Below are 23,229 nucleotides of genomic sequence, written 5' to 3'. Positions count from 1 at the left end.
CAGCGAGAGAAAAGAAGACTGAGTGAGCACTGAGGGAGTGGAAGCGGAGAATGCAGGCGAAGGTAGTTAATACACAGCCGTGGCGGCGCTAATTAGACAAGCTGCTGGTGGGAGGCGGGTATAAAAGGTTCTGGCAACCGGGGGAAGGAGCTCGCACAGTAACGGCTAGACGGCGTGTCTGTGGGCGAGTGGGCAGCTAAACGAGGTTATTATTTGATTCTCAAGCTGGAGCAAGAAAAGCAGAGACTCCAGGAGATAAAACATATGGTCAGCGTGAACACATGGGGAGCGAAAGAGAAATAAAATGAGAAATAAATGAATCTGCCGTGTTTGGTTTGTTCGGAGTGAGCTTTCCATGCCCCCAAATAAACAACCCACAGCAAAACGTGAAGATCTTTGGGAAAAGGTAAATGTGCCTGTGCAGAGTCGCACACTTACGTTTTTGTCCCATGGCGTTGGGCACTGGAGGTCCAGTCTGGGGGTCCCTGTAGGTCTCCTGCTGGGTGGCAGCGTAGCTGGCGAGTGGAGCGCCTGCCAACGCCGAGTCCTCGATCCATTCTGCAAGAGTGAAGAAGCCACAAGACCTTCATACGGGGTCCGACCAGGGGGCCGACCAGGGGGCCGACCAGGGGGCCGACACGGCCTCCTGCACTGGGAGCTCAGGAACCAGAGCCATCGGCTGCCTGCTGAAGCTACAGGTGCAAGTTCTGACGTTGTTTATGTGTACACTACCTAAGTTTGGACACATACTTCTGATTTAATGGTTTTTCCTATATTTTCATGACTATTTACATTGTTGATTGTCACTCAAGGCGTCAAAACTATGAATGAACACATATGGAATATGTATTAAACAAAAAAGTGTGAAATAATTAACAATTTTTAGATTTTAGATGATCTAGAATAGCCACCCTTCATATAAAATACATAGAACACAACATATTCAGGTATTTAACTTTTTCTTTCTTTTGCCACATTAATCCACATATCTTGGTCATATATTTTTCATGTCTTCAGTATGTATCTACAGTGTATAAGTAGTAAAGATAAAGAAGAAACAGTTGTGTCCAAACTTTTGACTGGTAGTGTACATTTTCTTGTGATTTACGTGTGTGTGCACACTTCAATGTCGCCATCGGGAGACCATCCTCTCCAAAACTACTGTATTATATTTTTGCCAATCTAATCCAATCCAGTTGTATCGCATTATATCATATCTTGTCTTGTCTTTAGGTCCTGCACAGGGCTTCATCGTCTTAGACTTTGCTTTACTCAGTGTGTTTGGTAACTGGTGAGGCTTTTTCAACATTTCCATTTCAATTTTTGCTCATCTTGAATCCCGGAATGTGGCCATGTGAAATTAAGCATCTTTTATTTATAATGGCGGCCTCTGATTGATCACCTTGTAACAGCATTGATCAGACCTTAACCTTCATCAACATTCCCAACAGTGAGATTGAATCAATCTGCTGCTGAATAAATAGCCATAAAACCTGCCCGGAATACATCAGACCTTTTTATTTTTTCAAAGAGAGATTGAGCTACCAGACAGGGGGGGAGTCAGCTGGAAATTGAGTGGATGCAAAGGATTTTTTTTCTTCTGCTGAAACAGCAAAAGGTGGAGCAGGATAGGAGAGTTGCCTTGTAAGCAAGCATACATTTACAATTAATTTTATCTACTGGCCGTCCTTTGAGTGGCTGTGATCAGAGACAGAGGAAGTGGAGGCCATCAGATGCGACTAGTTTGTGAAGTGAATAACACCTGAGGAGGCTCACTCAAAGTCAAACTTACCAAGGGGGGAAAAAAAGACAGATTTGAGAGAGAAGAGGAAGAGAGAATGAAAATAAAACCTCAGAAAGAGGCTGCAGGGTGCAGCCGCAAATCATAGTTATGCTGTTATGGAGGAGTACTTAGCAAATCAAAAAGGCAGCAGCAGCAGCAGGCAAAATCAGGCATGATAGTATAATATTGGAATACAGACACATTCTCTCTCTCTGGCACACAGGCAGACGCAGACAGACTCTGCCTCACTCACTCACATGGATAAGAAAGAGAGGAAATGAGGCCCTGGCTGCGGGCTTGGTGACCAACCTCGTATGTAGCGCTCACCTTCAGGTGGCTGCTGGCTCTGGGGCTGAGGCTGCTGAGGCTGCTGCTGCTCCAGCTGCCGGCGCCTCTTAGCCTCCAGCACCGGGTTCTCATACTGGGTCTTCCTGTTGATGTGACTTTAGGTCGGCAGGAGCAAAGAAGGGGCGTAGGGTGGGGATGAAGAACAGCGGGGAGAATTAATAGGGAAATAGGAGGTGGGAATAGAAAGAAGCGGGACGTGGGACGGGAAGTAAATATCGGCAGGAAAGCCGAGTGCAGTGTGGAGGAGAGGTAGGGCCGGGTGAGGGAAGGAGTGAGGGAGGGAGGGAGGGAGGGACACGGCGATAAGCTTTAATTAACGAGCAGAGGCACAAAACACCAGCATGTGTCAATACAGAGACACATGTGAGACCATCAACAAATAAATCACTTCTCTTCAATCACAACAGCTGCAACCATCTGGGACCACAACACACCGACACTACCATGATAGTGCCGCGATGGTAGTATTTGTTTTTAAGGAGAGGAAACTGAAGACTTGGAAAACGTGCAGCCTGCACCAACTTAAAGAGTCTATGTGACATCACTTCACATCGAGATGTCGCAGTTCTTTTTTACAAAGACTCTGGTGCAGCAGCACTGTCTGCTTCAGTTCTATCCTAAAGTGTAATAAGCTGAACATGCAGTTTTTGCAGCTCATAACTTTACCCACACTTGATGCTACTCTCATGTGCAATAACCGAGCTGAACAAAGCAATAAGACGTATGTAATGTGTTGCATGTAAATGTGTGTGGTGAAGGGTGCGTGTTCATTTGTGACACAGCTGTACTGTGTGTCTTTGTGTTTTCGAGGCTGTTCGGAAGGTGGAAGCACATTTCCTGCAAAGGACAATAAACCTACTTATCTATCGGTCTGTCTATCTAGAAAAAACACAATACGACAAAAATCTGACAATACTCCTACATCCCAACTACCAGCGAACATCACTTGGAAATGACACTCAGCACAGCCACTTCATACAGTAAATGAGCGTCAGAAAAGAAGAAAAGAAAAAAAAAACATGGCAGAGACGCAGCTGCATGAGGAAAAATAGACGCTCCGGAGCCTTGAGCCTTGAGACCCCCCCTCCCCTCCCCCCAAGTGCTGCTTTGAACAACTTCAAAAATCTATGAGACCTTCTTATTAATGCTGACGCCCGTCGGGCTTTGCGCAGAAAACACACACACACGCTCATGTTTCCCCCCCAGTGATGATGACACAAACAAAATGGCCTACATTTCCCAGATAAAAATAGCTGATGTGGAATCTGCCCGACATCTCCTGACAGAACTGTACACGCACCGCAGCACCACCTATTTATAGGGAGCCGAGACATGAAATTGTCTTTCTGTTCACGTGTAATTAAAAATGCGTTCCGCTCCCCGGTCGGTCGGTCGCGCCTCCTTCTTGCACGTCGTTCACTTACTCAACGTAGTAGACCCCGTAGACCGGATCGTCTATTTTCTCCCAACCTGGTGGAAGCTCTGCAAAAAGAGAGACAAAGAAATAAAAATCAACGGTGAGAATGGGAGGGGGAGGGGGTGGGAGCGGAGAGACTGCAGGGCAACAGAGGTAAAAGCCCAGCGGAGACCCGCTTCCTGTGTCTGCCTGTCAGTCCGGCCCCGGGGGAGAAGTGACTCAACGGCTTCACAGGCCGCGTGAGCCAAACGCAGCACCTCTCGCAGCTCCCTATGACATTTTCCCCCCTGCGTCAGATTAAAGAGAGGAGCAAGACCCCCCCGGTGGCCCGGGCGGAGATAGGTGGATGGACCAGGTGACAGAGTGAAGAAGGCAGGTGAGAGAGAGAGAGAGCGAGAGAGAGATGGAGAGAAGCAGCGGGCGAGGTCAGAGGCAGGAAGGAAGGAGGGAGAGAGATGAGAGGGTCTGACGCAACTGAGAAAAGAGTTAAAAAAAAAAAAAAACTGCGGTGAGAGGAAGTGAAATAACATTTCATGAAGTTTTGAGTTCAATTTGAGGCAGGAAGCAGAGCTGTGATTTTTTGAATATCATGTAACCTGACACGCAAGATGGAACATTTCCTAAATGCTCAGAAGCCCCATAGATGGCATCTGTAAAGGGGTGGAGCTTTAAATAAAAAACAAAAAAATAAAAATAACCCAAACTAAACCTTGTATCTTTCATAATTCAAAGCGGACCAATCAGAACCTGGAGCTATTTATACCACACAGGTTCAGGTACAGTTGAAGCCTCTCCATTAGTGTGAGGGACATTAAGATTCTTCTTCTTTCCTCAGCATCCATCACTTTATCTCAATCACACCGAGCGTCCTCTGATGTCCTCACTTCTGATCCTGTCCATCCTGGTCACAACCAAAGAGACGCTGCGCGTCTTAGTCTCTGCTACCCGCTGCCTGTGCCCCTCAGAAACCAGACAACACTGCTGAAACATTTTTGCAGACGACAGCATAGAAATGGAAATCTCGGCGATCCGGTCCCACTGATGGGTTACATCCCATCTCCCCACAAACTGCACCATTAACACGGAGGACAGCGGCTGCTAGCTCACACTCACACACATGCACACACTCGAGCACTCAGTGAAACCTATAAATCTGAGGCTCGTTGTAATCACCGCCGATTAGGGGAAGATAGGAACGCCGCTGGATCCACTTCAGCGGCGTGTCATTTTAGGCGAGTGCGACAGATCGAGTGATGTCATTACGTGTGATTGGGCCATCTGACTCGGAGACGGCAGGCTGATTACAGAACAAAGTTGATGATTGGCCGGCGTCCACGCAGATATTAGCCGCTAATTAGCCACAAACACAGACGGCCCGCTGCCGCCATGCGTCAATTTTACATGTTGTTACCCTCCGACAATTAAAAAGCCTGCCTGTGTAATTACAGTTGTCCAAGTTGGAGAGCCTCCCCTCCTCTCTCTCTCTCTCTCTCTCTCTCTCTCTCTCTCTCTCTCTCTCTCTCTCTCTCTCTCTCTCTCTCTCTCTCTCTCTCTCTCTCTCTCTCTCTCTCTCTCTCTCTCTCTCTCTCTCTCTCTCTCTCTCTCTCTCTCTCTCTCTCTCTCTCTCTCTCTCTCTCTCTCTCTCTCTCTCTCTCTCTCTCTCACTCACTCAACCGGAACACGAGATGAGACGCGTTGCCGCCTCGCCGGCTGCAAAATGTTAATCACCTCCTTGATTTTCACGGCGCGCTAGTTCTGCTCCTGGAGGCAGAGAGCTGCGCGACACCGTGTGTGCAGGTGAGCGCCGACGCGTGGCTGCTGCAGCCGCGTGGTGCACTGGGGAGACGGGGGTGCGGGTGGGGGGGGGGAAACAAATAGTCATACTGTAATTGTGAATGCAGCGTCAGACGTGATGAATTACATGTTTAACTGTGTGCATCTCATTCCCCAGATACAGTGCTGTGATTGATTTCTCCTGAATATGAACACAGCGCTGTGTGTGTGTGTGTGTGTGTGTGTGTGTGTGTGTGTACCCGTGCACGTGCGCTCCATCTTTCATGAGCGGCCGGGGCAGCGCCTGCTTCTCCTCGGAGAGCCGGACTTAATTATGTTTCTTGGGCCACGGGCTCCTGCTGATCGATACTCATCCAAAACCTTCTAATGGACGTGTCATGTGACTGCCTTCAGAATAGGCTCCGATCCTTCTGGCGCGCTCAAACACGCACAAGCATCCTGGTAAGAAACATGCGGACTGCCTGCCTGCCTGCCTGCCAGCTTGACTGTCAGCTCGACACCACATCGTCGATTTCAGCCCGAGGACATTCTGTGCCGCTGAATTAATTGATTCCTTCGACTGGAGAGAAAAAAAGAAATTCATCCATGGATGACATTACAAATGTGGTGGGAATTGTAATGAAATTAGTGTTCTTAATGGGTAAATTAAAGCTCCAATATTTTAAAATTCACCTCACTAATATTTTGTCAGTCAAAAGTTTGCCCTTTACTCGCCAAGGGCACTTTACTGAGCCAGGTGTTGTTTTTGTTCGCTCCCCCAACTGGAAGGTCGACCAACGCATGAGTAGCATTTAGCAGGAAGCTACAACCCAGAGTTTTAGTAGAAGGCTGTAAACAGCGGGCTAAACAAGCTGCTGTTCTTGCCAGGATGCTTCTGTGGGGATCAAGACAAAAAGCAAGGGAATAACAAGTAATGGGAATAATTTGGGCCCCTCAAACTAAAACAAGATGCAAAAACGAATTTGTGACCTGCGGACAAATTAAAATCCCACAGCATGAAACTAAAATCTCACACTGTGTATTAGTCCGAATGCTGCAGCCCGAAAAAATTAAAAAAATATTTCTCCAGTTGGGCAACATGGTGGTGCAGTGGTTAGCACTGCCGTCTCACAGCAAGAAGGTTGCGGTTATCGAAAATGGATGAATAGATGGATGGATGGATGGATGGATGGATTTCTCCAGTCTTTGGTTGCCACCTTTCATTGTTCTGGCGAGGCCAAGTCAAAGCGGGACACAATATTAGAGGACAAGAGATCAATCCACTTGTGGCAGATATTTTCTTGGGTGCCCTGACGTCATCCTCCAGACACCATTTACCAGCTTTTACTCTGTGCAAGTGGCAACGTCGGCGTGTCTGATAGGCTGGTTAGTGAGCTGATGGGCCCTGAGGAAACAAGGTGCGTGGCCGCCTGGCTCAGACAGACTCCCATTAGCAAGTCATCATTCAGAAACCACCCTCTGTCTCCTATTTAAGGGGGTAACTGAGAAATAATCTGCTGAGACGTGTGCACGTGTGCGTGTGTGGGGTTGAGTGTGTGCCTGCTGATATTTTTGTGGCTGTGCAGTGACACTTATCCCAATCCTGTGTATGAAAAAAATAATAAATGAGGACGCTTGTTGAAAACCACAGCCGCTTGCTGTGGGAGGTTGGCTAAAGGTCGGACACGTCAACCTAGCAGGATGTCTCAGCTCGATCAGAGTCACTGTCACTGTATTTATCTCTTAACCGTCTAGTTGACCTCGCTCACGTCTCAACAAGGACGTGTGGCTCATCCATCTTGCCGACCTCCGGCAGACAGCTTTTTGTCTCGGTATTGAAATATCGGAAGATTCCATGACAACAGTTTCTTATTTTTTAAAAAAAAGAGCTAAAGAAGGGGGAAGTACATGAGTGAGATGCAGCTGCTACCGCAAAAAAAAGAAAATAAAAACAGAAGAAGACCAAAGAGATTTTTCTATTTTGCGAAAAACTGTCATGGAAACGCTGCTACTGACAGAAAGCCTTGTGCTGGCTAAACTAGCAGTAACAGATCTAACCGTTAGGTAGGAGTGCGATAAACAGAAGGTCCGCTTGACCACCCCTATAGACAAACTCTCTATGGGCTCTTTAGCAGGTGCGTAGATAAACCCAAAGCATGTAAGGAAAACGTTCCATCTGGCGCGTCAGTTGGTGTGAGTCGAGCCAGTGGCGGGTGAACTGTGTATGACAGTGTGTTATGGTGCACTTTTGACAGCGGCGCGATGTCATACCGAGGTCGTTGTCCAGCTCCTCTGTGTGAACCCCTTCTGCTCGGCCAGGCGGACCACACGGTGGCGAGGGGGGCGAAGAGGAGGAGAAAAAAAAAAGAGGAAAGGTGTCAGTCACTAATGTGAGTCAGTGAGTTAAATCCAGCCTCAGGGGGGCAAGAGAATCAGTCACGAATCAACGGAAACAGAAACGCCTCTTCGGGCTGACGAGCTTTAAAACAACACATTTCACTGATGAAAGCAGGCGACTGAGAGGAAGTGAACGGTGCATCCTGGTAACAAAGTGTTCTTTGTTCCTGCAGATGATAGAATCCTGTCAAAAACACCTTAAAGCTGCAGAGTTACAGGTGCTGAGTGGTGTGCAGTGGTGAGAGATTTTGATTTTGCTCTTGGTGGATGAAATAGGGAAAAAAAAAAAAAAAAATCAGCTGAGTCTGGCTGCAGAGCCGCCCAATGACTGTTCACCATGTTTCTGTCATAACACTGACACCTAAAGGCTGGCCACGGAATCGCAGCAATGCAACGTCACAACATAGAAACATAAAAAACATGCATACAAAAGAGACTATTAGGTTTGTATGCATGCTTTTTTCCCTTAAAGTTGCATTAATATTTAACGGACTTGTTAGACAAAAATAAAAATTACAATACTTGACCACAAGCGTTAAAAATGTTAAAAGTTCAGTTTTTAGTTTAAATCTTAAAACGCTAGGAAACAAACGGGAGAGAATGCTCCTACCGTCGTCTTCACATTCTTCCAGGGGTTTCTGAGGCTTGTCCAGGCACCGAGGGTCTATCCAGGAGGTGGTCTTTGTGTTGTGGCTGAACACAGGGAACATTTTTGCGTGTTTTACATTACAGAGACAATTCTTACAAACATCTGGGCAACGTTTAGGATGGAATTATTAATTCTACATAAGGATTGCTGGATTAATCTCAAAAAACACAAATTAAACACAGAGGAAAATTCAATCAAAGCTCGATAAAGCTCAATTCTCTGCTGGGTTAATTTCCTTGAAGGTTGAATTATTACATTTTCTATCTGTCTATCTGCACTGATCATGATGATGTATTTTCCCTCTGAATCCAGGTGTCTTACTCTATGTAGTAGACCTCCCCGTTCTCGGTGTAGGCCATCTCCCAGTTGTCCGGCAGAGGTCCCAGCGGGTCCTCCGGGGGAGGATGGCTGAGGTGAGGGTGTGACTGCTGTGTGCTCTCCGTGGTGGCCGGTGGTGAGGGGCTGGTCCCAGGGTAGGGCTGCTCACTTCGGTGGGGGGCAAAGGGGCGCACCGAGTGATGATTCTCGTCTAGTTCGCTTGAGTCTCCTGCGTGGAACATGGAAGCGTCGTTAGAACCCTGTGGATCTTTAAATTCGGGCCAATAAAAGACTGTCTGTTAGAACCGAGTTGCTTGTTGGAGATGATTCAGATAAAATAAAGGCACAGGATTGATATTTAAGACAAAAGATTAGCCAATAAGCCCCCTAAAGATTGCTTACATCTTTTGGGGACCATTTTCCAGTTGCAGCAGCAGTGAAAAGGCTGCCTACTGATTTGTCTGAGGTTTATTTATCTTTCCTGGAAGCTGAAAGTCCTTTGCTGATTGGCTTAAAAATACCAGATAATCATAGCGAGTGAGTGGCTGAGCAACAGATTTTAGTGGACCAATGCTGAAAAAACACTTTTGATGACAAAATGTGGCTGTAAACACAGAATAAGCGCACCAAGGGATATTTGTAAAAACATGGATAAAAATAAATTAACATGTCAAAGGCATATTCAAGTAAATAAAATGCATCTGCTGCAGAGGACTTTTCCCCCTCTTTTCTATTTACCCTGAACTGCACCTTTAACTCATTCTGTTTGTTTCCAAGTGGACATCTGGCACCTCTGAAGTGCTATCACCTCGCTTCCTGCTGGCTCAAACACACACTCACCCCTCACCCTAGATCTCACACGGCCACAGACGGCACAAATACACAACTTTTGGTCTCACATTTTTAAAAGACGGTGGCAGAAACAGCAGCAGGTTAATCGCTGCCAGACAGAAAAAAGGCATCAACTCTGCCAGGTGCATTTCAAAAGCTTCAATTCCAAACACTGACTCTGAAAAACATGGTTTTGTGCACTGAAGAACCTCAACATCAGCCACTAATGAAACTTTGCAGACGCACCTACTCTCTTCCTGCAGCCAGGTGGCACTGTTCTACACGTCTTGCTATAGAGTCCAGCGTCCTCTGCAAGTTTACTCACCAGTGGGAGCAGCTCTGGTGCTTGTGTGGCTGCTTGTGGCAGAACTCTGCGCTCCTCAGTGACCTCACTGCTCTGCCTTTGTCCTCCTCACCCTGCAACTTCTCCACTCCCCTCAACTCGACAATCAAGCTGGTCTGACTTGATTCTCACCCTCTGCCATCCAATCACTTTCACACCTCCCTCCCCCCCGCTGTCAGCCACGCCCTCTTTCTACAAGTGTGTGACGTCCCAACCCCCGCTGTGTCCACACGGCCGCTCAATTCATTCAGTCAAAAAGAGGCCGACTTTTTTTATTTTTTTTTAATTATTTATTTTTAAAAGGCTGCTTAAAACAAGTGCCTGCTTTCTTTAGATTGAGATCCTCCTCCAGTGTTTTTTTTTGTTGCAGGTGCTGGATATTAAAATGTGCGTGCCTTCCTCAAACTTCCTGTTTACTTGTCGTAGCCCAACTTTCCACAATCCTTTGCTGTTTGACTGGATTCACACACGCACAGCTCAAATAAACTCAGCTTGGTCGACAGATATAAGGAGACAAGCAAACAAATATCAACATGTGAGAATCACTTGTGCTGCCAACACCACAATGAATTGATGCGGTGTCGTTTGCACTATTGTTTCAATGGATTTGCAACAATTCAACTGATTTTTTACCTACTTTTTCCCAAGTCATGATAAAACACACATTCCTCTCACTTTAGTTTGACATTATTTCCACAGTTGAATTTAAAGCAGCAGTGCTTCTCAATATCAATAAATCATCTCCTCTTCCGCCGTACCTGTAAAGCTGCTGTTCATGTCATGGAGGTCCTCGTCGTCCTCCTGCGGCTGCTCTCCAGACCCTAGTCCAGCATTGTGCATGTCATGGTAGGACTTGCTGCGTCGGGGCGTGGAGTGCTGCGAGCCCGGCAGGCTACCGCTGAGCCCGTCTGGCAGTGGGGCATCACCGCCGCTACCGCTGCTGCTAATCACTTTCCCACCGGGGGGCTGCACCGGCGGCTTGGGCGTCCCATAATAGTTGCCTAGGCAACCGAGGAGGGGGAGGGGGAGGGGGATGGGAGAGGGGAGGGTTGGATGGATTAAAAAAAAAAAAAGCAGAAAGGAGGGGTTTAGAGAGGAAAGGTCAGCTGGTTTTGTGTGCAAGTGTGTTACCAGGTTCAGCTTTGTATGCAAATTAGACTTTTCTCAAGGAATTAAAACTACATTTCCTGCCCTTTTTTTTAAATTTCACACCGAGTTTGCGATCAGGACGAGTATTTTTAACTGATTATTAACCGATTATTAACTGATTACTGATTAATTGTCGATTAAGAACTTAATCAAATTAAATTAAATGAGTTGCGATTAATTGAACATTTTTCCACGGGTAGTTAATATCATTTTAACAGTGTAGCGGCAGGAAAGGGCAATTAACTTGTATATACTGTGATGGCCATAATATACCTAGAACAAGTTACTTTTAAACAACTTTCTTTTTTAAAGTTGAAACTTCTAATGGGTCACCATTAGAAGACAACTTAAAGTCAAAGGATAAATGTTTAGGCTGTTTTTACTTACACTCATCAATGAATCGTTAATCGATCGATAGGGTCAATCAACTAACGAGTAATGAATTAATTGATAATTTGCATCTCTATTCTGAGGTTTATAAGTTTTGTAAGGCCAGGAGACAAAATTGTCGTTCAGTGCAGTTTAAAGGAAAAAAACTGAGAAGCGAAGAGCTGAGTTTAAACCGAGCTTCAACATCTTCAGAGTCAGACTGAGCATGTGTAGAGGAAGCCGGTTCAACAGAGTGGCATTAGCGGAAAGGCCAACTTCTCAGTCAGACAGCAGCGTGAGAGTCCAAAATACTGATGGATTTAAAAAGTGTTGCTGGCCAGTTGGCGAGATCACAGTCAAAAGACTGACTGGTTAAAAAAAAGATTTTTAAATTATTTATTTATTTTTTTTGGATGATCATTTTGGCACATTCTGATACCGGAGGCGCCAGTGTCAAGTGAACTAAGTGGTCGGCCAGGTTCCAGTTCGAGTCCTGGGTGATTTTACTTGTTAACATCCAAAATAACCGGCGACCCAGTGAAAAACCTCCTCAGCTCGCTGGGATATTCTCCCAGCGTCGACGTGTAGAAGTGCACCTATAACATCCACGAGGGAGGCGCCCGCAGCTTCTGACCGTTATATTGCAGCGACGTTTGATGGCACCGCGGTGAACTTCTCGCCTCATTAATGCAGGTGGCACATGTATTTCCAGTTAGCAGCGTGACGTTACAGAAGATCATTTTGATAGAACGTCATGCTGCTAGAATTTAACAGCGTTAACAGGGTGAAATCACATTTCAGGAGCATTGAGGCCACATACGGATTCATCGAAGGACCAAATACTAGACTAGTACCTGCAGCACTGCCTCGGACTGTTGCGTCTATCAAACACATTTCTCCTTTCACAATAAAATTCCAGCTTAGATTTGATTTCTGATGATTTCAAGAGGGGCACAAAAATGAAAATACAGGATTTTCAGCCGGAACATCAATGATCAAATTAAATGTCCTCGAAACATCACCACACAACATGACCTTGTACCTTCATATGTTCCAATCTCCAGTAGGGTTCCACTCTTTTCCAACTCCAGGAACTCGTCCACTGAGAGGAAATTGTAGTCGACGCCAGGAACTTCTCCTTCGCGTGGGGCACGGGTTGTACCTGGGCGGCCAATCAGAGGGCAGAGGAAGGGAGGAGTTTGAGAAGTGAGGGTAACAATAGGAAAATAATATTTTGTTAATCAGCGGAAAACATATCAAGCAGCCATTTAATTTCATCAACACCAAGTCATTTTAGGATTAAATAGATTATATTTTTGATACAAGTGCAAAAAATGACTTCCAATTTCTGATTTGAGAGTAGGGGCAGCCACACGTGAAAACATTTCATTAAATACAGTATATTTAAAACACGGGTGTGATGATCACAGCCTCCTACTGGAGCAGATTGGCAAAACACTTCCTGTTTGTGGTTATTACCCTCGCACCTTATGGTAGGATCCTGCCATATGTTGGGGAAGTGTGTGTGTGTGTGTGTGTGTGTGTGTGTGTGTGTGTGTGTGTGTGTGTGTGTGTGAACATGTTTCAGGGTTTCTCCCCCTCCCCACATGGCACGTGTGAATTCAAGTGCTTGTTGTTGATGGCAGCCGTCATTTGGCAAAGGGAGGCGTCGACATCACTGAGCGAGTCGCCAACAGGTCCGACAGGGAGCGACAACTAACTGCACAATTCAGTCCACGAGGTCAACGATGAGTGGACGGAGCAGAAAGCAGAACGTGTGAAACGCAAACCTAAATGTTAAGAGTCACATCTAGGAAGTCAGAGATTCGACCTCCGAATCCAAGGACTTCCCTCCAAACAAGGCAGAGAAACTCGTGCCCGTGTTCATGTGCAGCAGGCTGAGTGCGTTTTGTAATTAGGGTGAACACTCCTGTCTTCAAATAAATCAACAAATAAGAAGGTGGATGAAGTATCTAGGTTTGGGTTCGTAGGCCACCATAGCTCACTGGCAAGCTCAGGAGGGGGGAGAGAGAGAGTGAAAGATGCTGCCCTCTAAAATGTGACCACTCATCTTTCTTCTTCAGAATCTTCAACTATTACACACCGTATATCTTTAAATGCTCTTTTGTTGTCTCATGTCTACTCCTACATGTCTTATTCTTGATTGTACGTGTTAATGTCCCTCTAAAACGCTTTCAGTTGCCCTTTAGCGCCAATCACTCCGCCCCGCAAAAAGAGCTTCCATTCGTCTCGTATCCAAATCACTCCATCTCCAGCGGTCCGGCAAACGACACCCAGGTGAAACTAGCTGGGTGTGTGGGGACACGGCGGAAGCGGCTCCCGCTGCAGCCCCGGCGACTGACACTGGCGATAAATCACACACGTGCACGGATCCCGACTCAAGCAGGCGCGCGTCACACTCGAGCGAGCGTGTAAAAAGGCCTGTGTGCTGCTCTGCCCACAGGCGCCCCCGGGCCATTTACATGAGATATTCCTAAATTGGATGCACCTGGTCAGCGGGTTTTCCTCCTGTTGCTCGGCGCACACACTTTGGTTCCCACAAAACAAAAGGGAAGCCAATTCAAAAGTCCGACAAATCCTCTCTGAATCGCAGCAGAAACGAGGCCAACTCGCCCCTCGTTCCCAGGCAGCGAGTCTTTCACACAGCGTCAACCTTGGGGAGTCCTCGGCCGAGCCTGAACGGTCGGTTCCTCTTTTTCCACACAAAAGCGCCCATTGATTCGACTCCATTTGCACACCGCCGCCACTCTTGGAAAAAAAAAAGCAAAAAAAACAGAGTAGGAAGTGGATTTGTGACCAGTGTTTCAAAAGGGACGGCGAGGCAGGGCCTGGGTTTAGACTCTGAGATGAGACGCCGTCATCGCTGATTAATTCAAGACTCCAAACCACAAAAGCTCCATTGAGCGGGTTAGCTGTGAAGCTGAAAGAGGGAGAGAGAAGGGACGATATCTTGGCACTATCAATACATGACACCGAGGAGGCGGATTTGAGAAAAAAAATATTCAGAGCGATTTGAGAGCGAATTTGCCTTCCAAAGCTACGTGTTAGCGTTAGCCTTCGTCTGGCACTTAAGCTAACACCTCTGTCAAAAAAAACTGACGAGCTTAACGGCTTCACCATCTTCACACGCTGAGACGGGTGGGCGGCCAGTGACAAACACTTATCACGGGCATTTTTTTTCCTTTTTTTTTTTTTTTAAGTCGACAATCAAGGAAGCCTGTGTTGAGATTCCTGCAGGTTGCAGTTTTGTTGTTTGCTCCAAGGTGACGCATGACTGATGACTTGAATGACATTTAGCACTTCCACCCGTTCTAGTCGCTGAGAGATTCGTCTCCTCTTCCTTGTCGCCGTGTTGGTTTGTTCTGACAGTCTGGAGGGTCGTTCACACAAAAACACTCGGCGCGCAATGATCTGAAGTCGCAAACTCTGTGGCGACTCAGGAGGTACAGCGGGTTGTCCAATGACCGCAAGGTTGGCGATTCAAATCCCGCTCCATCACAGTCTGTCGTTGTGTCCTTGAGCAAGACACTTAACCCACATTGCCTCATGCGAATGTGAGTGAACGTTGGGTGGTTGGTGGTCGGAGGGGCTGTTTGGCGCAGATTGCCTGCCACACTTCCGTTAGTCTGCCCCAGGGCAGCTGTGGCTACACATGGAGCTCATCACCACCAGTGGGAATGTGGTGTGAATGAATAATGGGTTCAAAGTGCTTTGAGTGCCTAGAAAAGCGCTACATAAATCCAATCCATTATTATTATTAAAAACTCGCTCCCCAGAGGGCACAACAATCCTGGATGTGCGCATATCTTGCGCGACAGAATACACACCAATCAAGTCATCCCGTCTCTAAATAAGAACTTCCATACTGATGCACAGCACAGCAGCACTTGAACCCATCCAGCCAAGGAAATGACGTCTCTTTAATGTGTTTCTGTGAAGTGTGAATGGCATTTTTCAATGCTGGAGTGACTACAATGTCCACTGATAGGTCACATTGTCACTGTTAAATGCATATATATACACATATTACATATACATAAAGCAAATCATTTGAAATGACTTCCTGCTCCATGCTGTTGCTATGGAGAACCGTGCCAGGAGCAGCCACGGAGGTCAGCGTCGGGAAGTTTGTCCTCCACTGATGACACAGACCTCGACACGCTCTCCTCCAGCTTTACAACTCCCTTTCAGTCGCCTTGCAGAATACTAAGTGGCACAGAGATGCGGCTGCCCGGTAAGTGTAAATGGGAGGCGCCAGTGATGTAGCATACTAATTTAGCACATTCATGGCGGCCGCCGTGCCGGTCCGTCGGTGGGCTGCAGACCCGGATGCTGTTGGGTTGAAAGCTCTAAATGCCAGGGAGTGGAAGGTCCTTGAACGTGATTCTACGTCTAAATGGATGCGTGAATGTTTCCAGGTGATGCAGGTCGGCTGCAGGGACGCTGTGGAGCCGTGCAGCAATGGAGAGTCACGGTGTCGAGCCACCTTTCCCCTCGAGCCATGCAGCGGAGGGCTGACTCAGATAGCATCCACCACCACGGAGGAGTCGTAGGTCGGCGAGCGTGCATGTGTCTGAATGCCAAACATGCTATGGCTTCCAGGAGTGCAAAAATGCCCGGAGAGCAAACATCTCCTGCCGTAATCGGCTGCACACACACACACACACACACACACACACACACACACATATGCAGTTCAGTGACAGTAAAGGGTCTTGAAGGTCTGTGAAGGTTTCTGCTGCAGGTAGAAGGGTCTTGTTTGGTCAAACAGATCATGTTAAGCGACATCGATCCAACCACCTGTGGTGACGCAGCAGTCAGGAACCACATCCAGGACCTCGGTCAAGAGTCAGACCAACGGCTAGTTCAGGGTGTCACCCAGGGTGATTTGTACGACCGAAACGGAAAGCACCAGAACTCCACACAGCCATGTAGGCCAACGTCTTAATGGAAGCACTGCAGTTGTGTGTATTGATGCCAGTGGCAGAAGATGCACATTTGAAGGGCTCGTGGAGAACTGGATGGACCATCTTTTCCCAGAAAAAGGGTCTTAGAACTAAAGTAGAATTTAAAAGAAAAAACAGAAACATTGAGTAAGTTTCTGCATTCCAACAACTTTGAATCCAACAACCTGACTTCAGGAGGGTTTATTAGGCCCACCTTGATGTTATTGGTCTAAGCTGCAGTGCTGACTGCATTCTAGATACTATAAACTACACAAGTATTGCATGCTACACTGCGCCACACCATACTGTATGAAACTGGACTTAAAGGCAACGAGGGACAATACTTTTCCTGCACACGCTCAACGGTGATGAGTCGCTATGATGACACATTAGCAAGCATTAGTTAAGATGACCAACAAACCAACTCGTCTTTCTTGTCTTCTTTTTTTAATTTTGGTGGAAAACACAATTCAGCCTTCAATAACTTCAGCAGGTAAAGGAGACAAGTTTGATAGACGTTCTGGCCGCCACTTTGTCCTCCACTTTCCTCCATCGGAAGGGATAATTCAGAGGCCCAAGGTGAGCTCAGCACAGCAGACAAAAGACAAACAAACAGAAAACTCTTGTTTCCTAACTTGTTCTGAACTCACTGAACTGCTCGCTGGGTTACATCACTGTATCCTCTTCACATCAAGAACACAGTGCAACAGACTGATGTGTTTGTAGAAGGACACAGACATTATTTTTCTTGTTGTAAGCACTCAGACATTGACATGCACACAGTAGCTGGAAAGGACAAACTCTGAAATTGTAGCCCTAAATACTGCAGATATGATGACTAGATGTACTTGCAAATATATTCACATCAAAAGGAACCAACTGCTTCTTAATACTCCCCAAAGAGAAGAACTCAAAGGCACGTTTGGTCAAATCTCGTATAAGAGATATTTCTCTGCTGCTTCCAGCATCCAGAACCAACCTCACTCACAACTCTTGGCATCTCATTTCTGAACCTCCTGCTGCTACGCAAGGCTGCTTAATAGACAGTGACGAGGCCCTGGATGAATCAGACGTTCCAAGAAAACAAGCTGGAGAAAAGCAGCTCCGCAAAAAAACCTGTGCAACACTAAATAACAGGGAGCTGAGAGTCGTAAGCGATGACGGTCGAGAGGCTTGAAAGGCTGACAAACAACCGGACGACCAAAACAAAAACTGAAACCTGAAAATCTCAAGAGTGGAGTCGCAGCCTGACCAGAGAAGGACCTCGCCCTCCTGCAAGAAATGTCAGGATTGGAATTAACGAGAAGACGGAGGGTCAAGTTACAGCTGCAGCACAACACCGTTCAAGACACGATCGATACACCAGCAGGGACTCATGGGTCACCGCCCACCACTGTGACCTTGGCCTTCTGCAGGTCGCTGTAAGAAACTCTCATCTCCCTTCAGAATCAGATCGACCCACTGTTTTAAGGTTCCAATTTATTGAGAATAAGGGAATGCAAAAAAACACACTGCTACTTGTGTCAGTCGCACACCTGCAGAATCCAGAAGAAAACCTCGTTAGTGACTGTTGGTATTTTTCTTTCATCACAGACACCTAATATTTTTAGATGCGTTTCAACATAAACTTCCGTCTTCCACAGAAGGTCACAAGGTTCTGAGAAAGATGGAACTTTACATGAAAACATGTCGAGGTACGAAAACAACATCTAAAAATGTTATGTGTCTGTGATCAAAGAAAAATACCAACAATCGTAATGTTAAATGAAGACGTAATGAATCCCAGTCAGGAAGCTCCGCTTAGGTTACAAGCAGCTCCACTCCACTGTTTGCCCTTTATCTTTTTTCCAGGAAAAAGGCCTCTCCACCTCAACACTCATTCATACACATCTAAATCCTCCCTTCTTAAGCATTTAGCGGTGCACAAATCCAAGCACCTCCTCTATATTTAATTGACGGCAGACTATTTTAAGGGCCTGGTATCTGTCCTGGTGGTGGCAAGTTGTAGGAGAGGATGCCACCAGTTCTGAGCAACGGAAAAATAAGAGCGGGAATTATTCCTGTACAAAAGACCGAAAACTCCTTCACTCTGAGCCTTCAGGGGTGAGCGGGAATACGAGGTGATTGTGACTAAATGAGGCTTTAGCAGGAGCTGAAAATAGACGTCTGACAACAACTTTGTCGCCATGCAATTAAAACGAGACATTACCTTTTTTTTTGACAATAAGCCTCAAAACATGTTGAAACTTAACAGCGGGACCTTCAAGGCACGAGGCGGCTTCTAAAAATAACTGTGCTATCATTTCCTTTGGCTGTAATTCCTCCAGTGACCACCAGGCACCCCACCCCTCACGACCCTCTCAGGTCGCTCCACGCATTTCAGCTGCGACCTACATTCAGTTTGAAGCGGCGTCTCGCTGGGCTGCGGCTGGTCTTCCTCTTGCTTAAATCTCACCGCTTTTCTGATTTTCAAAGCGGCGAGGGAGCCGGACTGGAACACTTCTTTCATATTAGTCCCGGGTTTCTTTCTCTTCTTGCGAACTCCGAAACACGAACAGAGTTGTAGAGCAGAAAGAGTGAGCATGGTTTCAAGAGGATCAGAGATCCAGGTAAGTGTGTCACTGGCGACGCATTTTCAATCCAATAACTAAATTTAAAAACTGGAGCAAAAAATGAAAGGTCAAAACGTCAAAAAAAAAAAAAAAAAGACTAAAACTCAATGGAAACATGCTAAAAATGACGGTTGCAGTCAAGATGCAACTTTTCGCTATATGGTCGCAGCAGAACTGTTTCCAGAGCAAAAACCTGCAGCTAGAAATTGCTCCACCCCAAAAGTGACTTTTGTCAACATTTACAAGCACTGAAACAGTAGAATTCACTTCCACAGAGTGCAGGAGGCCCCGAGGCTCCACCAACCCGGCTAGCAAGTTGACGAGGTTGGCGGAGAGAGAAATAGCGAGGGTGCGTTTAGGAACACATGAGGGAGAGAGTCGGCTGGTTAAAAACTTATATTTATCGATCACTTTGTCTGAAACAACCCTGAATAAGGCATCCAAAAATAATTCACGGTGACTAAGTCTGGAGTGTGTCACTGCCGGTGATATAACAGCAGAACCAGTTGCACAAAAGAAGCCTGAACGTCTGAATGTTACAGTTGACTCGCGTCATCCACGTTCATGTCATCAATAAAGAGGCGGCGGCGGCGAAAACGTCTGCGTCTTCATTATTCCTTCCAAACGGCTGCGCTCTCGCCACGCTGAGCTTTTGACTCTTATGCATTATTAAAGGGGAAGCGACTTGATCAAACAGACTTGGCATGTTCCTGAGTCAACACACTTACTCAAACACAGTGACATTTAGGATGTGCCAGAAAGCTTTTGTTTTTGCGGAAGGGAAAAAAAAAAGAAAAAGGAAGGAGGGAAGAAGAAGAAAACCCACGCGAACCGAGATGACGAGATATTTTCTGCCCCCGTATGAAAATGCATTTTTAAAGACAAATGGCATCAAAACAAACAAAACAACCCAACATTAGCTGGTCTTTTGTCTCCAGAAAGAGTTTGGAGGCTTCAGCAAAATTCATGCAATGCAAAAAAAAAAATAACTTTGTGTGTAAATAATTGCTCAGTGAGGATGTCGCTGTTGCAGGCCGATTGATAAACAATTGCCTTACTTTTATTTGAAACTGTGTTGTGGGAGGGCCAGGGCAAAACTGGTTGGGTCACTTATGCTCGAAAAGTATGACTTAGCAACTAAAGCAGGCAGATAGAACAGTGTTTTCAAAAGGGGAAGCAGAGACAAACTGTGGAAAACTCGGACTTCACACTTGTAATATTCTGCATTGCCTGAACTTAAGCAACTTACAGACTGGTGAGTCTGAAGAACTGGTCTGGCTGAACTGGGCTGCTGGAGGCTAGTGTTGTAGTGCTCGAGATTGATCTTGGTCTCTAGACCACTTTTAAAGGGTCTCGGTCTTGTCTCCAGTTCGTGTCAAAGGCAGCTTAGCCAAGAGTCGACTGTCAGTTAAGTTTACATTTTTAAAACAAAACCAAACCAGACCTATAAACAGGCACAGCTGGATGGTAAAGAGACATAATTCAGTGCTGCAGATACACTTAAGAGCACAGACTTAAAAACAACAGTAGCTGCTGCATGGTTACCTGATCAGCAGCACATGGGAAAAGTAGGGCATCATCAATGTGTTTGGAAACGACTCATTAACATAACTGTTCTATATCTGGACGCAGTTGCTCTTATTTAGCATGTGTGTGTGTGTGTGTCTGTGTGTGTGTGTGTGTGTTAGCTTTCCGGTCATTTACTATTGTGCGCTGAGTTTTCGTTGTCACTACCAACCCTGTTAGCATGTTAGCAAACACACCTTGAGACAGTATTGTGGGCAGATTGTTGTGGTTTTCCACCCTGCCTGAAGAAAAAAACCCACATGAATCATTGACAGTGGGAGGTCAGTGCACGTGCCGCTCCTCAGACAGGAGGCTGTTATCTGCAAGGCTCGATTAAAAATTTCATGAGCGTGACCCAGTGAGACGGGAAACCTGTGGCCCACAAACCCCACTGCTGCCCTGCTAGCCCTCTCTTCCATCCTGCCCATCCTTCCTACCCCTCTGCCCATCTTTCCTCTTTGTTCCATTTCTCATTCAGCTCTGGAACACAAGTGTCCCTCCAATCTTAAAACACGCTCTTCATCTGCTCTCCCTTTTGCGAAAAAAAAACTAAAAAAATTGAAGGATGTTAATACGGCAGATTTAATACAGAGCCTCTGATCTGCTCTGCTCTGCTCTGTTCTGTCTTCACTCCAGCCCAGCTGGCACACGTGGTTCGCTGCATACGTTTGTGTGTGTGTGTGTGTGTGTGTGTGTGTTGGAGCTGCTTTCAGTTCGGACTGAAGAACAACTGTGGTCCCAACTCAAGTCTACGACTGCCAAAATCCCGAAACCAGCTTAGCTCAACTCAAGATGTCACGTAATCAAACTATTATATTGCATTTTCATGATAAAACAAGTGGCCGAAACCAGACAAACACAATGCCTTGAAAAATCTGTTGGATTCATTGCCTGTGTCCATCTGGGGAGTCGCCAAACAAAAGGTTGGGAAAAGAGAAGGAGGTCCTTGCAAAAAAACAAAAACAAATTTAAGACAACAATAAACTGAACTCGTTGTCTCCAACATTCCTGAAGGAACCAATCAAAATGGCTCTATTCTTCCTAGAGCCTTTGCTGGCCCGTAAAAACCAAAGCCACTTCAACAAATAACCCACACAATGTTTCACAAGTCTGTGGGATCAATTCTCTGATATTCAGAATGCGTACAAATTCCTTTTAACCTCCATAAGTGGAGTCGGTTGGTAACAGCTGAGCATCTGCAGCCTGGGAGGTGAGACGAGTGAGGCCAATCGTAAGAATTATTTTATTGATAATATAAAAACATGACCATAGCATCTTGAAGCTATCAACATTAGCATAAACAGAAGGTTGTCATACAGTTCAGAGAGAGGATTGTGATCATTTCAGGGAACTTAAGATCTCTTTTTCTTTGTTCTGAGCTGCCTGTGTTAGTGGCAGCTAATGTAGCATCCTAAGATGAGGAGGCAGCAATTTTTATTTGTTTGTTTTTTTTAAACATTGTTGTCTCAACACTTAACCAATGACTCACAAACGTGACGACACCGGAGGCGGTTTGTCAAATGTTAACACACAGAACTCTCCAGAGCCTCAGCAGATGTTGCTCCAACATTCTCCAAAGTGTGCCAGTATTTTGAGACGCGTCGAGAGGGAAGAGGCTTTGATTTCCTTCAAAAGGACTTTCAAACAGACGCCCAGGGTTCCCTTTAAGTCAGGACGGGTCAAAGTCTGGCTTCCCCGCTTTGCTCAATCCCAAAAAAGGTGCCGCGGTTTCATCTCTTTCCTGTCTGCAGTCTGCGCACGTCCTGGAAGCCAGCGAAGGGGTGAGGCAGTGGACCAGTGTGATAATATTCACGGCAACACCATGACGACGGACGTCTGGACATGGAGCAGAGGTCCACCAATGCCTTTTTTTTGGATGAGGCGAAAACCGATTTGCGGTAAAATAAAATGGGATGACACGGCAAGTCTTGCTGATGACTGAACTACAGTTGGCTCACGAGGCAACGTGAAGGTCCAACATTCTACCCGTGTTCAGCTCTATGTACTTCCAGCCAAACACTGCAGTGGATTAGCGTTGAACGATGAATTAGCAGCAATAACAAACGAACCCAAGACAGATTTTTAGTAGACGGCAGGTTGAGCCCATCATTAGATCATAGGTGTCAAACTTGCACAAGTACTGCTTACACTACAAATCCCAGAATGCTCCGCTAGTATTCTGGCAGACTATTTACTTTAGACTATAAGTAACATTTTCTCAATGCACTTTTTTTTGCTTCTCTAAGGCATGAGCTTGAATGGTTGCACGTTCATTGAAGGATATTATTATGAGTTAATTTGTTTATTATGTATTTTCAGCCCGTGGAAACTGTTACTGTACTGTTGAAATGTAAATCAGAAGGTTGCAGATAAAAAAGCTATACAAATTTTTTTTTAGATTTGATTTATCTTGGTTGCTTTTTTTTTATATTGGAATTTCGATTTTGCCACATGTGCAATATGAGGATATTTATTGTATAGTACAAAATTTGCTTGGGTCCATATTAAAGGGTCACCTTTATATCTGGAAGAAGATTTTTTCAATAAATATCCACGTTGTATCAACTGTGTATTTGAGTTTGACACCTGATTTAGATTCAAAGACAAACAGTAACAAAAAACAGAAATGACAAGAATGGACCGAAGAGTCCAGGGACTGTCTGGTAGATATAGCAGCACCGCAGAGCAGCATGTTAGCCTAGCATCA

At 45.9% G+C, this 23,229-nt stretch overlaps 1 protein-coding gene across 8 annotated transcripts in view; it reads right to left on the bottom strand.

Moving 5' to 3' along the window:
* Positions 1 to 23,229, bottom strand: part of magi1b (membrane associated guanylate kinase, WW and PDZ domain containing 1b) — a 113,761-nt gene that overhangs the window by 35,937 nt on the left and 54,595 nt on the right. For 7 of the 8 annotated variants that reach the window (XM_076014145.1, XM_076014137.1, XM_076014139.1 and 4 more), the window contains exons 3-10: positions 12,420 to 12,539; positions 10,618 to 10,860; positions 8,689 to 8,914; positions 8,329 to 8,411; positions 7,593 to 7,628; positions 3,556 to 3,613; positions 2,093 to 2,226; positions 439 to 558 (exon numbers count right to left, since the gene is read on the bottom strand). In XM_076014145.1, the coding sequence (XP_075870260.1) occupies positions 439 to 558; positions 2,093 to 2,226; positions 3,556 to 3,613; positions 7,593 to 7,628; positions 8,329 to 8,411; positions 8,689 to 8,914; positions 10,618 to 10,860; positions 12,420 to 12,539 (1,020 nt within the window). The remainder of the gene's footprint in view (positions 1 to 438; positions 559 to 2,092; positions 2,227 to 3,555; positions 3,614 to 7,592; positions 7,629 to 8,328; positions 8,412 to 8,688; positions 8,915 to 10,617; positions 10,861 to 12,419; positions 12,540 to 23,229) is intronic. The other variant, XM_076014140.1, reaches the window with a different exon arrangement.

This window comes from Nelusetta ayraudi, unplaced genomic scaffold (genome assembly GCF_046127955.1).
Source record: "Nelusetta ayraudi isolate G7.1 ecotype Tasmania unplaced genomic scaffold, CSIRO-AGI_Nayr_v1 ptg000168l, whole genome shotgun sequence".
Lineage (NCBI taxonomy): Eukaryota > Metazoa > Chordata > Actinopteri > Tetraodontiformes > Monacanthidae > Nelusetta > Nelusetta ayraudi.
This window is presented reverse-complemented; position numbering and strand designations above follow the sequence as displayed.